The sequence below is a fragment of the Varanus komodoensis genome, unplaced genomic scaffold (assembly GCF_004798865.1).
Source record: "Varanus komodoensis strain SLA01 unplaced genomic scaffold, ASM479886v1 scaffold24, whole genome shotgun sequence".
NCBI classification, from domain to species: Eukaryota; Metazoa; Chordata; class Lepidosauria; order Squamata; family Varanidae; genus Varanus; species Varanus komodoensis.
The window spans coordinates 3,828,348-3,845,983 of NW_025335641.1; the positions used below are offsets into that span (position 1 = coordinate 3,828,348).

Here is a 17,636-nt window from a genome sequence, read left to right on the forward strand (position 1 = left end):
GTCCAGCTCCTTACAATCTTTAATATATCTCGCTTGTAAAAAGAAATCTATTTAGTACAGCTCCTCCTACTCCCATAATAGTCATTTTCTAGTATAGAAATTCAAAGACAAAAGAGTCATACAACTTAGCTTTTGGTCATTCATTTTTAAGACAAAAAAGGAAAAAAAGAAAGAAAAAGAAAAGAATCTCTCATTTTCCCTTATATCACCTACAAAGGAGAGAGAAAAAAAAGGGGGGGGGACTCCACTCCTATTCTTCTCCTTAGTTCAGCTTAAATCTTATTTTACAATCTCTTCATAATTCAACACATTTAAATGTAGAAAAGCTTCCACAGTTAAAATCATATACCTTAGCCTTTCCATACCACAATAAACATGCCAACCCATCTATACCATTCCTTTTTAAGATTTCTTTTTTACACCTCTTCCAAACTGCTTTTGTTTTAACAGGGTTTGTTGAAAATCAATATTTTTAAACTTTACCTTTTGTGATTTGTTGATGGAGCCAAGATGACTGCCAGGTCTTTATGGAGCCTATCTTTGCTATTATTAGGTCCTATCCTGCCCCTGTGGGGAACTCAAATTTCCTGCTTAAATGAAGATGGCAAGCCAGTGGACTGGTAAGTAAAGCAGGCAGTTTTGGGAGAAATTAAAGCTAAACTGGTCACTTGTATTAGAAATAACATTATGAAGCTTGAACACTTGAAGAAAAATAATAAGAGGATTAATATCAGAGGCTATTACAGTAGCTTTTGAACTATACCTCAAGAAAATGAAAAGTAGGTTACTGAAATCTGATTAGGACTCAGCAATTTAGACACATAGTTGCATTATGACTAATTGCAAAACAGTCATAGATTTACAAAGGGCTTGTTTCTTTTGATCAAAGGGAAAACCCTTATAATGTCAAGCCTCAGGAAGCAGAAGCATTCAGAACAGCACGTAGGTTGAATTACATCTCATAGAAGTGGTCCTGCACTTCTGCAGTGGAGCTGATTGGAGAGCAGGTGGGTAGCTTTTCCCTTAAATTTTAGGTTTACAAACAAGTAGGCAGCATAACTATATTTGGAATTAGCTGCCTTCCTCTTGGCAATCCTAGTATAGTAATACAAACATCACAAGCAAATTAGCTGCTTCATTCTTCAAGTTCCTTTTGCTCTTTGACACTAATGGGGCAGCTGATAGGGGGAGGCAATAGGTAGCTTATTCTATGTTCAGGAGCCCAAACTTCCCACTGTGACAGCAGCTTCTATAATTGCACCCCATTTCATGTGAAACACTTCAAGAATAATTCCCCCTTTGAATTTTCTATTTTTGGCCAGGCAGACATACTTTTCACACATGCTTTCATAGCATGTAACACAAGCTAGCCATCCTGGCAGGGTAATCCTCTGTCTGAGGTCCTCTTTTATTTGAAGGACTGCCCAGTCCAAGTCTGGTTTAAAGATCAAAAAGCATAAAGAACAGCGAGCCCAGGCCCTGAAGCTGACCATCTGAGGAGCCACAGCTTGGTGGCACAGCACCTGCTTTGTGAGTAGCAGGTCTCAGCCTCCGTCCCCAGCTTCTCCAGGTAGGAGGGCTGAGAAACGCTGGAGAGCCACTGCTGCCAGTTGATGTCCACAACACTGGATTGGATGGAGCTAGGAATGGACTCAGTGGAAAGCAGCTCCTGAGCTTCCAATCTGGACAGCAGTCTGGGCAGGCACAGAGTAAGGTGAGAAGTATGGGGCTTCTATCGAAGTTAGCATTACCTTTCCCAAGGTTTCACCTGGATGTAAATTAGAATATGCCAATGTCATGCAAATCACTCTCCACCTTTTTTGGTGCATTGCAAGCTAGTGCTCTTGAAATTCACTCTCTAACATTAACTTAAATGCATGGTTTTGGGGCCCACTTGGCTTACAGAATCCTTGAGCAGGGTGGGAGGGGTTGCTTGTTATAGCCACACACACAATGAACTATTTTCAAATACAACTAAACTGTGTGTACATATTTGCTAACTGGAAAAAAATAAGTGCTGGAAGAAGAAATGGTTGTGTTTTCTTTCAATGTGAGTATTGCTTGTGTAAAAACAAGCAAAAAGCACCCCCTTCATAACCCTGTGAGAACCCTTCAGTGTTACCCGTTTCAGCATTTGTTTGGCAGGAAATACAGAGCAGAAGTGAGACTGCTCCATAAGAACCACTTCTCCTTGCACACAATGAACATGCTAGCCTTCTCCAATCTGGTGCGCTCCAGATGTGTCAGACTGCAACTCCAACCACCCCAAGCAAGCATGGCCAGTGACGGGAGCTGCAATTTGACGCATTTGGAGGGCACTGGGTTGGAAAAGGCTGTGATGTACCCTGGCTTAGCAGGGTGCATTTCTTTCTAGTGACAAAGCTTAACGGAACAGTGAAATAAGTATCAAGCAGTGCATTCTCAAAACAGCAAGGAAAGGATTAGCTATTGGAATAAAGGGAGCATTATGTACTGTGCTATGTGATCATAGCTTCTTCTGAGTTGTGTGTAAAACAAACACAAATCAACTGTTGCACAGATTTCATATCTGATCTGCTGGAGTCAACATTTAATCACCATAGGAAACCAAAAACGTGAATATTGACAGGCCTGTTGTAGTCTAGATGAATACATGTGTATGAGTCATTTCTGGCACATCTGTGGTAAAGAAGAAAACAGAATAGAATAACTATCTTCCATTTTACAGAATTCTTATTGGTTGTTTGGATGCAATTCTTATCTGCTGTAGATGCTCAGGCCAGTTAATGTTAAGAAACTTGGTATAACCTGTGCAATACCACATTTTAGCAGAAGGAACGGACATTTCAAAATCTTCCAAATTTGTAATTTATAGTAACAACAACTGCTATTAGTTGGATTACCAAATGCATCATAATGTGCAGATATCTTCTAATTCTCAGTGGGTGAAAGCAGAAAAAAGGGGAAATGCCTATTCAACAATTGTACACACCTTAATTTTCAGTTTTAAAAAGTTACTAAGAGCATTTTTCTTTCCTACCTATCTGTGTCTGTTTTTTTTTTTTATTCTCTAGACTGTAGTGCTATATATTGGGTTTTTTTATTGCTTGAAGCCAGTGGGGTATTGTATATTCAGATGTGTTTGAGAGACTAAGGAGTGTTTAACCAGGGCAGCTAGTAAATCTAAGAAAGGCATCAGGTTCCCACAAACCCAACCTCAGTTACCTCCTGCCAAGGTCTCTAAAACCAGGGTAGAGTGTGGTGAAGGGGATGAGATTGTTGCTTTGCAGAAGAAAATGTTGTTGAAGATATCTAAGCAATCCAAGAAGATGGAACAGCTCCAAAATTTAATTAAACTATTGCAAAGAACAGTGGATTTTATGGAACAGCTCCAAGATTTAATTAAACTCTTACAAAGATCTGTGATTTTATTGATGGTCATCTCAAGATGATGGAGACCAGAGACATACATTTCTCAGATAGAGCTATTGCTCATGAGTATGTAGCATCTGCCTCCCACAGCACAATCTCTGTTTGTGCTTTGCTTTTGGAAACTTCTTAGACAGCCAATTGAGAGTGCTTTGTTTATATGAGGAGCCCCAAGGAGTACAGCTGATAAACCATGTGGATTTGGTCCTTCATCAACTTTTGGAACTTTAAGAAAATTTTCATCTTGATACTTGAGAGCCAGTGTGGTGTAGTGGCTAAGAGCATGGGACTGGGACTCAGACGATCTGGGTTCGAGTCCCCACTCAGCCATGGAGCCAACTGGGTGACTTTGGGCCAGTCACAGACTCTCAGCCCAACGTACCTCACAGGGTTGTTGTTGTGGGGATAAGATGGAGGAGGAGATGTAAGCTGCTTTGAGCCCTTAGGAAAAAGGCAGGATATAAATCGAAAAATAAATAAATAAATAAATAAAATACTTAATATGCTTATTGTGTGAATATCCTACCTGGGGAAACCTACAGGGAAACCCAAAGAGACACCCATGCTAGTGACACCCATTATTGTCAATTTTCTTCCTATCAACCAAAGAATTCTTCCTTCATGTGGCCAGGAGAAGGGGTCCAAATGAAGATAAAATCATGCTTTAACTAGATCTCACCAAAGAAATATCTCCTCAAAGAAGAATTGGAGAAGAAGAACCACAAAGCATAGCCAGATCCCTTAATATGAAATTTCATATGATTTTTCCTTCCATACTTGCAGTGGAAGTCCAGGATAAACTCAAGAAGCTCCAGTCCCCAGAGGTTTCATAATCTTTCTTTATGGGGATTCAAGCTACCTGTCCTACTCGGAAACTTCCCTCAGATCTTCTAGCTACTGTTACAGCTCCTGTTTAGTTTCACTCTTCACTTTTCAGAAACTGATTGGAAATAGCCAGTCTTACATATGTTGAACAAATAACATTCTGGGAATTTTACCATTTTCCTTCTTCCTTTGCTATGTTTTGATTGATTTCCCCCTTCTCACTCGTCTAACTAATAGTGATCTAATGGATGAATGAATACTGACAGAGTGTGACAGAATGCAATATTATCTTACTGGAAACAGAAAACTGTTTTGTTTTGTTTTGTTTTGTTTTGTTTTCTGGATATTGATTTTTTGCCCCTTTCAAACAGGTTTCAGTTAATAACTTTTCTTTTTACTCTGAATTTTTATGGGTTTCTTTTCCTTATAAGAGTGTAAGGAACAATGATGACATTATAAAATGCACTGTATCCGTAGCCTATATCTCAAATTATTTTGAAATAAATATTTTTGTAGAAAGGGCTAGGTTTGTACGTGTACAAAGGCAAATAATATATTCCTAATATCTTGAATTTTAAAGTAACTTATTGAAATGCAGAAGGGCTCCAGAATCCCGTTAAATAAAAGAAAGGTGCTTTCTAAATTATTGTATTTTTCATACTTATTGTAAGCTGTCCCGAGATGTTTGTAGGGGACATGATGGAAGAAAAGAAAATAGAAAAGCTTTTAATAAATAAAAAAGGAATATGGAACTGTTGTGGCTTTTGCTGGAAACACAACTAATGGCAGCAGATGCATATCAGCTGGTGAAAGCCTGGGTGGAAGAGATTTCTGCAACTGATACTTTGACCAGTTTAAAGGGATAGCAATCTTAATTCATAACAATTGTTATTCATTTTAGCAAACAATTATTGATATGTTTGATTTGATTTGGAAAACACAATGAGAACGTTATGGCTCTTATTCATATGTATAGGGCTAACAGTCATTCTTCAGTCATGTTTCCTTAATGTTTGAGCAAACTGTTTGACATTGAGCATAATTATGTGATTACAGGCTGGGTGGGGGCCAGTGAGATATTACAGGGCAGGGCAGGGCAGGGCAGGGCAGGACTGGACAGGACAGGAATATGCCAGCCCCTAAGGGGCTAGCAATGGTGAGAGTCACACAATTCAGGCCCATTTAAAGCAAGGTCAATGTGAATGATTTTTCTGCACACAGCTAAAAGACAAATATTACAACATTGGAAGGATAAATATCCATCTGTAACAATACAATAGGTGGAGATTGTCATGAAACTTTTGATTTTTGCATGGGTAACTTTCAAGTGTAAATTGCAGATGGATAAATATATCAATATATGGTATGCCTTTGCTGACATAATTGTTTTTAATGACAATAGTATGTTCTGTTATATATTAACATATAAGGATATACAATATAACCATAACAAGTGCTACAGATCTTTTTCTTTTCTTAAATACTGTTCAAATACGGAATTTTTACTTTTTTCTTTTGTTTCTTTTTATGATGTGGCAGGGGTTTTTGTATTGCACAATGAATAATGCATAATTAAAATACTATTTCCATAACCTTCCAAACAAAGATGCTACTGTCCCAGCTCAAGCCAAGCGCTCTGGAACTGTCTTCCTCTCCCATCATTGCTTTTGTCACCCTCTGCATGTGGAGGGTAACTTCCTGAAGAGGAAAGGAGGCTCTCCATTAGAATTTCCAGGGCAACAAAAATTATGACTGAGGAGACTAGCAGGTGTCCCTCTCTACATTTCTGGTTTGTGTATGTACTGTGCCTGTTCCTCAGCCTAACTTTGTCCACTGCATTACATGTTCCTGCTGAGCTGCGACCCAACTCAAAGGACGTCTTCAGTTCCACCAATAGGGTTTGAAGGGCCCTGGTGCAAGATGCCCTCAGTGAACCTACCCTCTTGCCATAATTGTCACCGACTGCTACTGTCACCCTCTCTCTCATCATTGCTACCGCTTGCTTATTTGGCAACCTGGTGAGCGAGGAGGCAGCGGCATTTACTTCTTGGCATCAGCCCCACCATCACTGCGATGGTCAGAGCAAGAAGCAGATAAAGGAGCAGGCTGCCATGGTGAACAAGAAGAGGATTTCCAGGGGGTACTTGTCAGTAGGACCTGCTGTTGCGCAGGCCCTCTTTAGGTGCTCGGCCTTTGATGTAGGCCCTGGACTGCTTCCTGTGACCTTGATATAGCATCCCTTCTTCCTTCATATGACTTTTTAACCACATGGTTCCCCTGAAAAATGTTGCCTTACATTGACACCGATAGCAACATGACGTGTGTGGTATCATGCACACTAGTACTACAGAAGGTCTTGAACCCTTTTCCTAAGGATCCTAAACACCATCTAGGGCCCACTGGACTATGTGAGATCATGACAGAGAAATGGGAAATTGGAAGGTTTCATGGGGGACAGGAGCTTGAGCTTAGTAGAATCCCTCTTTCCTAAGAAATTGGAGATATGATAGGCATCTTTGAATTGTAAGCACCCTCATCAAACAATCCATAAAAATGACAGCCTTTCTTCCTTGAAATCTCCCTTCATGCCTAAGTAAAACTGCAGCCAAGCAGCTAAGGTGCAGATCCACACGCAGCTGCCACTCTGCTATTTGAATGCAGGCAGTGGAAAAATCTAAAGCTTGAGCTAAGTGTATCTGAAAAGCTGTTCATCCCCTTCCATTTAACCACACATTTACATCTCCACTACTAGACATTTGTTGTTAAGATAGAAATTGCCCTGCATTACTTAGCTTCTTTTCTTGAAGCTCTTCCAATCTCTTCTAAATAAGACAAGCTGATTGCCCCTTATTTTTGTTTGCTTGTTTGCATTTCCCCTCCAGGTATATTCTTTACAAATTTCCAAAGCATATGAGGCGTGATGGTGATGCTGGAAGTGGGCTAGAATACATGTTTATGGATTCTGTGACTCCAGCCTGGAAACTAAGTAAATATTTCATCAATATGACAGCATGTGCTCTGGGGCAAACATTACAGCAGCTCTATGAAACTTAGAAGGCCAAGGCAAGTGATAACAAATACAAATGAGCCAAGCTAAGAAAGGGGTGTAAAATCCATAATCAAATCGCAGCAAGAAACCAGGGAGACAGCGACAGGAATGGTATGTGATACAGCAGACGGCTCGTTCTGAGGTGAATTTACTGGCAAGGACAACAGCAGACTCGTAATCAGTCTAAATGTTCTGGGGCAAGGGGTGGCGGGCAGTTCATCTGGTTTGCAGGACTTTCAGGGACAAAATTTTGGGTTTTTAATTATTTATTTAAAACAGCTTAAGAGGGCAAATAATAGTTAGAGAGGGTCAAGCCCTCAAAGCCCACCCTTGGTTCCACGCCTCAAAGGGAAATTCAGCCAGTGTGGGTCACCACCACCCATGTGAGTCCTGACACCTTCTGCATTCTGAAATGATTAAACTCTGCTAAGGAGAAACATTCAAGAGACAAAGCAGGGTCTGCTCTGCGGAGAATCAAGAAAGTGCTGTATGTAGCTCAGTCTCTCTCTGTAGATGTTTGTTTGTTTAAATTACATAGCAATACCTCCAGGTCTGCAGACATAGGCTGAGGCAGTGTATATGAGCATATTAAAAGCTTCTTTTTGATCATTTAAAAATACAGGAAGGATTAGCATCATAGTTAACTTTCCCATTGTTTTATCTCAAATCTGTGAGAGATGCTAAGCCCTGGTGTTCCCACCCCACCTGATATGCAGGTATATGAGAGAGAGAGAATTCACCCATCCTGAGGAAATTATGTCATGTTTAATCACAAGCAAGGATTCTGCAAATGAAAATTTGAGAAGACTCCTAACTACCAATTTAGAATGTAGTGACTATGCTGATTCTCAGGGCCAAACTAATTTGGCATTAATCACTCGTTTGCATAATTTATTTTTAGGCATTAATCACTCTTTTACATTATTTATTTCTCTTTTAATAGCAATTTTCTGAATAAGGCTTACATTTAGTTTGTTTTAATAATCACTGATGTTTATTGTAAATAAATATTTTTCTGGTAATCTTTCACGCAGTCACATTAAAACACAAAGAAGGTGTTTAAGCTAATATTATGCATCACACAATGCCAAACACAATAACAGTGAAAAGACTTAGCAGAGAATTCATTATTTTAGAGCTGGCATTGGGGTAGGTTCTGTTGGGCACTTGCCAATGGCTGCACTGTCTACAAAGGGTTCAAGTGTCAAGCTCAGGGAACTCCAGGCCCTGCCCACCCCCCCTTCTTCTTGCAGTCACTCCCCTCTCCAGCGGAAGCAGCATCATTTGGCTCATGCAATTCCTGTGACTAGCTGTGCAGGCTGGGAGACTGCACAAGACTGGGCCACAAGGAGAAGGTGGACCATCTCATATAGGAGACTCACTGAGGGCATCTTGCCCAAGAGCCCTCCAATACCTTGAGTGATCAACCTGGAGTCTTGCTTTTAATCAAACCCAGTAGAAAGATAAGATGATATGGCACAGGCCACAGACAAAGCAGCAGAGATAATTTACAGTTGTCCCTCTAGAATGAAAACACTGCTCACCTGAGCAAGATTGCTCATCTTGGGGTATAATACAGTCCTAGGATGTGTCACCAACTGGATCATTGGATAAAATTTGACCACAAAGAACACTGGTGTAGAACCTGAAACCCAGAGGCCTAATCTGGCCTTTCTGGGGTCCCAATCTGCCATACCATTTGCCCCAACCACCAACTGTTGCGTGGTTTCCTGGCTCTTGTGCATTTCCCACATTGTAAGAGGTTGGAATGCCTCTCCTAAGGTTTACTTATGGATAGTAAGACCTTTAAGCTAAATTATTCTAGTATGTTGGGATATTTGGCCACACATTCCATTTGCCTGCCAATGGAATGCTGTTCATGAAAGCTTCTTCAAACTGGAATTTGTCCCTCAAACTCCATTCCTCCTTCAGGGTATTCCGGAACACATTTTTGACCAGAAATGGACTGACTTTAGACTTCTGTGACTACTCAGAGGATCAACCAATGTGTTTTAAATGCAGGAAGCAAGAGTGCACACTCAAGATCTCATGTATTATGGCATAACTAAGCTGTGTTAAGAGGTGCTTACTATGTACACCTACACAAGAACATAAGCAATGTCTTACTGAATCAGGTCACAGTCAATTTACTTCAGGAAACATTTGATGACCCTACAGAAATTGGCTGCTGGTATGTCTTTGGACTCTTCCTATTCTAGAGGACCATAAAGGAACCCTTGAAATTACAAGAGCTGAGCAGGGCTGTCACGAACAGGACATTTTGGAGAGCTTTCATTCATAGGGTCACCATAAATTGGAGATAACCTGGCAACACATAACAACAAAGTTCTAGTGCTGTGCCTTGTTATTACCCTTGGCCTAATATCCTCAAGCATCGCATTGGATGACTGATAGTGGCAGGCAACCTGACAGAGTATCTACTAGTCTTCTCACTGAGAAATTCCAAAAAAAGTTTCCAAGGAGCCTCAAAATTTCCTGTAACACAGTTGAATATTCCTTACTGAAGAATCTGTGCTTTAGCTTTTACTATATATGAGCTGAAATAAGATATAAAACTCCAACACTGATTTTCCCTCCATCATTTTTAGCACACTTACCTCTAGCTGCACTGATATTATACTGTTGCCTGATATTATACTGATGATCTTAACCTCAACCTTCTGACAAAAGCTTCCACGGTTTTTCATAATATGCTGAGAGTGAGGGGCTTTCCTATTCTCTTATCTCAATAAAATATGCAATACATTTGTGTTTTATTCTATTTTTAGAAGAACACCACTGCTTTTGTGATATACAATGATGAACCACCTAACAAAATGAACTACAGCTGGACACATGGCCATTCTAAAGGTAGTAACAATGCTGAACTGGTTTTTCTTCCATCTACAGATAAATATTGTTATTCTCATTATTTAAATTTATATGAATGACTAACATTGCAGATCACTTCATGTATCTACAGCTGCTAATCCAGATCTGCTTCAGGGCTGAGTCTTCCAGTGGGCTGAGTGAGGTAACTGCTTCAGGCAGCAGATTCTAGGGGAAAGAAAGCAACGGCAATGTTGCAAGGCAGACCTGTGTGGCACACACGGCCTTCTGTATACCCTGCTCAACTAGCCTAACTCTAACCCTAACTATCATGTCTAGTAGTCACTGGTAGCCTTACAGTGTAAGATAGGTAGTTTGATGCAAGCTTGACGTGCACTGGAGCAAGCATATGGCTACTTCCACGTAGGTTCAGTGTTGGCTATGCCATCTAGGTGCTATATGTTCAGCAAGCTGTATTTCACCATATTTAAACGGTTGAGCAGATTTTCTCCTTAAGGCACATGTTGAAATTCATTTTGCATTGAGAAAGAATGTATAATATATCACTTTTGGGAAGAGGAAAGGGCTGATCAACTTCCTACAGAAATGCAACTGGGAATCTAGGTACCTCTAGGACAAATTAGAAATGACAGCTAGAGATACATGACTGGAATGACCCATAGATTTTGGTTTATTAATTTGTGGTAGTCATTTATCAGTTAGCAGCCCCCATACAGTTGCTCTGAAGGTCAGATAAATGTCACTTGTTTTTGGGATCATTGGCAGGCAAAATGTAGAACATAAAAGGAAAGCTATAAACATCAGGAACTGTGAGATTGTGTTCTTAGCTTTATCATGGTTTCCTCACTGGGCAATTTAAACTCTATACCCTTATTTTTTTACCTGCATAATGGGCCTAGTAAACTATCCATATCATACAAGTTAATTCATGAATAGTCCCCAAAAGTTCAGGAATAAAAGGGTGGAGAACTTTACAGAATGCTGTAAATTATGTATTCACAAGGCAAATGCTTGGTATTAAGGAAGGTATTATATCATCCTGCAGGTAGGCTTGTACTCCCTTTGCTTTCCATTTTCTTTTCTCCTGTTCACAACAGGGTTTCTACTTTTGGACCAATACCAAGGTTTCTAGGTTATACATAGTATTCCTAAATTCCCTCCATTTCCTAAAGATGGTTATGGATATCTACCCACTGGAAAAACCTATGGACAGTCTGTGATCTGCCTAACATTCCAATATGATCAGTTTCTGGAAATAGGTAACTATAGTTTACTGTTCGGAAGAGGCTTTTTCTACATTTCCAGATTGGATCCTAATTGATTCAGTGCTTCGCATAGCTGTTTATTATGGCCATCTACAATATTCTTTATGTTTGTGAATAACAGATCCCTCCCATCCCCTCACAATAAATTTCCTGTAAAAAGCCCTCTGATAGACCTTCTTCAAAATTCGAACAGGATTGACTATTTCTCTGTGGGAGCCTCTGTTAATCTCTTTTTGTTCTGTTCAGACAAACAACTGTTGTGCTACAATCCAAATATCTACACTTGCTCCATCGCAGAGATCTTTCACGCCAGGCTGTTCAATCTGCAACTGCTATGTAGCGGATCGAAGCTGCCTCCGGGCCCTTGGAAACAACACCTCACTGAGCTTTACTCCGCTCAGGAACAAACTGTCCTCAGCTTTGCTAAAACACGCAAGGATCACGAAGGTAGGAGAATCCCTTGTGAAAGTAATCGCCTTTCTGGAGCTGGGACAAGGCTCTACTGAAAGGGCGGACGGCAGAAAAAATGATGCTTCAACTACTAGTCATCCCCTGCCTATAGGAATAAAGTGGGCAATTCATTCACCTCAGACTAAGGAGGAGAGAAATGCATTAACTGGAATGGAGCTGGAGCGCAACACCAAGCAGATTATAGCAATAAAAGTATGTATGGTGTCTTAAACACTCAGAAGCCTTAGCAGACAGTATTCTTGTTCTAAAAATGAATTCATTGTCCCCACGTTGATAGGAATGACACCCTAAGATGGCCGTTGAGAAACAGACACCATGCCAGGATGTGCAGGGAAACTTAGAGGTTTGCCACAATTTTTTAAAAAATCCTCTCTAAACAGCTCAGTCTAAAGGTGACCTGTGTTTTGCTTGGCCTGCTGTCCTTGATAGCCAATGTCTTCCTGTCCTCTCTGTTTTTCCTTGAATTTAACTCTGGACTGAAGCACTCTTCAGAGAGCTGTGGTCTGAAAAATATGACACCTTAGCAATGTACCTTTGCAGTATTGACACTGAAAGAGAGAGTGTACTGTAATACCATTTTGGTTTAATTTGCTATTTAGCTCCTCAGTTATATTAACATTTTGGTGGAACATGCATTTTGTGTTTTTCCTATGTATGAAAATGAAGGATGACACATATGGAGGCCCTTCTGTTTTTGGCTAAAATAAATAGGGAGCTTCCATATGAGGCAAAAAAGACATACTTTAATAGCAGCCTTCCGCAAGAAGCATAATTATAACTTTCAATTTTCCTTCTTCCATATAAAGGTGCTTCCAGACAAAGGTTTTATCATGTCATTGCTCTGCCTCACTCACAAAATTTTACAGAAGGTCCAAATTATAATATTTTCCACCGATTCTTCTATGTTGTGGTTTTGCTTTTTTAATTAAGAAGGCAAAGGCACAATGACTGTGTGATGCCTTCTGACCAGTTGCATCAGGAGGCAACTACTGGAGGCAGTTTGCCATGTCCTCCTGTGCACACTACTACCTAGAGTAGAGACCCTGTGGTAGAGACAAGTAGGGATCTGGACCACCTCCCCTGATGTAGTATCTTATGTTCCCAGAAACCCCAGAGCAGTATAGTCAGGGATTCTGTCAGGGAAATTGGAATAGGGAAGACTACAGGGAATGTTTGAATGGGAAGCCAAGGCCATAGCTTCTCATACTAACTAATCCAGCCAGGGCATAAGTACCCCTCTGTCAGCCCCTGCTTTCATCTCAGCCCAGGGGATGGTGTGAAGAGGGCAGAAGCCAAGACAATTCCATTCAAACCCTTCTGGAAAAACAAGCTGAGGTATTTTTGCTTTCAGTGAGCTGTCAAAAACCGAACACAGGTGTTTGCATCACCATCTCCCATATTCCAAGCGTAGGAAGGCAGCCAAGAACTAAGTATCATGGTAAGTTGCAGAAATGGAGCAAAATGTGATTCAGGCCTCACGAGGGAACATGTTCCCCTAATATAGTCCTCTCCGTCATGGGGCCCTCCAATGTGTTAAACTGCAATTCCTAGCAATAGAAGCTCATGCTATTATTCCAACATGCTATTTTTACTATTTCAACACAAGTACAAAAAGCCATTCACCTTCCACAAAGCCATCTTAATTTACCCCATTATCTTTTCACTTAAAAGTTTTCAAAGAAGACATTTCAAAAGAAATGTCTTAATATTACCCCTACAAAATGGAGATGCAGTAAATTTTAAGAAGCTAAGCCACTGATAATTTCTCACTGCTTCTTCCCCTAATTTTCCAGATATCTACGTCACCTGGATGGCTCAGAAACTGCAAACAGATTTTCTAGTGGAGTCCTGGCAACATATGGGTCATGCACTTTTCTCAAATTGCTCTCTTCCTTATCACGTCTATAATATAAAACTAATCCAGACACCATGGAATTCCTCCTTCTCCTCCTATCATGATAATGCTAAGTGGTGTGTTTCTCAGCACCTTCAAGACCAATGGACATGCTTTGGAGACCTCAATCATACAGCTGAGCAGGCTAAGAAAAGTGGTGGTTTTCTCTGCATCCAGAATCAGTATATTTACAAAGCATTCAGGTCACTGGTTCTTCGCTATTATGACGGCCATCCTTCACAAGCTTACACAGAAATTACATAGAAAAGACATCTGACCTGTAAGTCATTCCTGACAATTTCAGCTTTATTTTAATTAAGAGGCTTCCAGTTATGATTATATTTAAAAACTAGATAGTGTTAGGCATTATTTTCAGAAGCCAAATTGCAGGCAGAAACTTTTATTTCTGTCCACCTCCTTCTATTTCCCTAACAGGTCATTCCTGTTGTCTTTCTTACTCCTATAGACTCCAGTCCTTTCTAAAGAAGTTGTATTCCATAAAATCCTTAACATTAGAAGAGATTTAGATGCAATAACTGGTTCTTAGTACAAAATTGGAAGGTTGCATTCATACAGAATGTGGGACTCCTTGTTATATAATTTTGATTTGCTTTTAATCTTAGAGCATATCCTATTTGAGGTAACTATACACACAGCCCTTGTTTATGATCCTATGATCTCAAATACTTAAAACAGTCTGTAGAAACTCCCTTCAAACACATGGTGTAGTGGTTACAATGACTGTTCAGCTGAGACTTGGCAAATTCAGTGTTAGTCTGCACTAAGCCATGAAGCCGTAGACTCTAACCCTAACCTATTTCACAGGATTGCTGTGATAATACAAAAAAGGGATTATGTTAGGAAAGGATTATGCCATAGGTTCCTTGCAGGAAAAATGGTGGAATATAAATATAATAAATAAATAACCATCTATCCAATTGTTTTCCTATCCTGTCATAAAGGAAATGTGTGTAGAACTAGCCTTGCTTCTTCCTTCCATTTGTAAGAGACATGATCTGAAGAAACAGGAAAAAATGAGTGTACAGCCTTGGAAGTGGGAGGGGTGAAAGGGAAAAATGCTGATAAAAGCAAAGCATTAAAATGGCACAGATAAGTGGGAGAGGCAGTTGAGGCATTCCTCAGTCACCAAAATGTCATAGGTGCAATCCTTTGGGTATTGCGTGGGAAGGAAGGCAGGCAGGCAGGCAGGCAGGCAGGCAGGCAGGCAGGCAGGCAGGCAGGCTGGCCGGCCGAACAAGAGGTGATGTTTTACTAGTTTGGCCACTTTCTGACTAGCAAAAGATATTTAACAGGCAGCCAGGTTTCCTGGGTCAAGACATGATAAAGGCATACAAATTATGCATGGAGTGGTGAGGGTACTATTTTTCTCCTACCTGCCTAATCCTAGAATCTAGAGTCACCCCATGAAGTTGATTGGTGGGAGATTAAGGATAGAAAAAAGGAAGGTGTTCTTTCCAGAGAATGTAGTTAAACTATGGAACTTGGTTCCACCAGATGTAGTGATGCCCACCCCTCTGAGTGGCTTTTGGCCAAATTCAGAAAGGATAAAGCTATCAGTGGCTAATGGTCCTGACTGCTACATTCGATCACCAAACACAGAAGCTGTATGCCTACATACACCAGTTGCTGTGGAACATGGGTAGGAGGCTGCTGTTGCACTCAGGCCCTACATGGAGGTTTCCTGTTGGGAGCTGGTTAATCACTGTGCGAACAGAACGCTGGACGAGATGCACCCTTATGTCCAGAAGTGCCATTGGCCAGTGAGTCAAGTTAGTGCTGACTCTGAAAAGCTTTTCTCCTCCAACAAAAATGCTTATCATCAAGTTTGCTAAGTGATCGCTGCCACATTCTCCCTGAGCATCACAGGATGCAAATGAGGTCTCAATGATCATAAAATAAATTAAATAGGAGCAGGCTCAGGGTGGAGGCTCATGTTCCTAGCCCAGGGCTTCTGTCCCGAAGAGACCTTACCTCTATCTCTAGAGGTTCCATCCTGAGCAAGTTCTGCAAATGCCAGCAGTCTTGCCTCTCAGCAGAGAGGCAGAAATGCTCCCGGTTTGTTTGCATCTCTTCCTACTGTGCCTTGCCTTCCCTCACTCAGAGGCTTGGCAGCTGGAAGAGTTTCCATCAGCCAGTTCAGGAAATATAAAGCAGTCTTATTACTCAAACTAGTGTCCTTCTGGGGTTAGATCCAGATATATTGATACTTACAGTAGACTCATTGAAAGCATTCTATAAGTCCACTGAGCCAGTTCTCATGACTACTGGCTATACGGGAGTTTTTCTATGGGTCCCTGGGCAAAATAACACCAAAGCCCTCAATCCTACCCTTACTCCCCCTCCTCACAGCTGGTTTGCTGACTGCAGTATTGGCACCCCTTGGCAGTCAAATAAACACATTGCATGGGATGCGGTATCATTTCTGCTTCCAGGCCTAGAGAATTAGCCATGCAGTGGCCCTTTAAGTGCAGATCAGACTCCCCCCTTCCCTTTCATTGGACTAGAATAGGGATGAGCAGCTTGTGGCCCTTCAGATGTTTTGTCCTGCACCTCCCATCAGTCCTAGGTAGCATTGCCAGTGTTAAAGTATGGTGCCACTGCTACTGATGCTTTATTCGTTTTCTATACCACCCAATTGCTGGGGCTCTCTGGGTGGTTCATAACCACGCTGCACATCTATTTCAGCCCAATCATTAGAAAAACTCCGCTTAGTTTATTTGAGTACAGCTTTATTTCCCTTACCTAAAGCAGGTATTGTCTTGTTTCGGGAATTAGATAATTTCTAATGTGAGCTGTAGACCAAAATATCTGGAAGTTACTCATCCTCAGGCTAGAATCATGAACTACATCTAATATAAACCTGCTGGTTTTCTATTAGGAGCTGATTATGATTCTGTTAAACAAACCTATTTTATCAATATTTGCTTGCAGCCTGAAAGGGTGATCACATTACAACACTTGCTTTTGGAAGGGGAAAAAGTGGGGTGTCTATGAGAATTACAAATGGAAACTCCCGAGAGACTAGGTAGAAAAGCTGCACTGTGGAACCAGACTACCAACTCTTTATGTGTTGCCCAGCAGAGGTGGGCAGTTTGTGACCTGCAGCCACAGGTGGCCATGTGTAGCCCCCAATACTCCCCAGCAGAGGTCCCCCATGCCACCCATCCACTAACACCTTCCATTCCTTTAAAATATCTTGCTGCTGTTGCTTTTATAGGACGTTGGGGCAGTCTTTTTTCTCGCTGGCTTCACCCTTTCTATCCCTACCACCAATTTAGCTCACTCCCCCTACCACCATGCACCCACACCTAGCCAGTAGCCTCGCTCTTACTCAAGCCCTTTGCCCTCCAGTTTCCTCTCTCCCTCCCAGCCTGTAGCTTTGCTCATTCTCCCTCTCCTCTTTACCTTGCTGTTTCTGCCCCTTTCCCTTAACCCTACACTTTCTCTCCCCCTCCCCCTTTGCCTCTCTGCTCCCCCTTCTCTCCCAATAAGCCTTGAGACTCTCTCCATCCAGCACAGCCATTAACACCCCCTTTTAGGTCACCTTTGACTACCCAGGCCTTATATAACCAGCTACATCATCCCTGAGAGCCATATAGTGGTGGAATTTGAAATTGCTCACATTCCCAAAGGTGCCCATGGGGCCAGCAAGGCTGAGGACTCCTGCACTCTTGTGTGGGATGATCAAGTGGCTGCCACAGAAGGCAATGCTGTAAACAGAGTGTAGTAGCTAGACTGCTGCATTATTTGCAGGAATGGCACACTGGCGACCAACTCACCAACAGCTGCCAGGGGCAAGTGGGCTCCAGAGAAGAGCCTTGGGAAACACACATTATTAATGAACAGGGCCACC

General features: G+C 41.3%; 1 protein-coding gene across 1 annotated transcript; it reads left to right on the forward strand.

The window, feature by feature from the left end:
* The first annotated feature begins 510 nt into the window (after positions 1-510).
* On the forward strand, positions 511-14,026 carry DNASE2B (deoxyribonuclease 2 beta). Its single transcript, XM_044432240.1, is given in 6 exon segments — positions 511-620; positions 7,116-7,296; positions 10,072-10,153; positions 11,230-11,391; positions 11,644-11,844; positions 13,662-14,026. Coding segments are annotated over 6 exon segments (1,101 nt in total).
* The last annotated feature ends 3,610 nt before the right edge of the window (positions 14,027-17,636 follow it).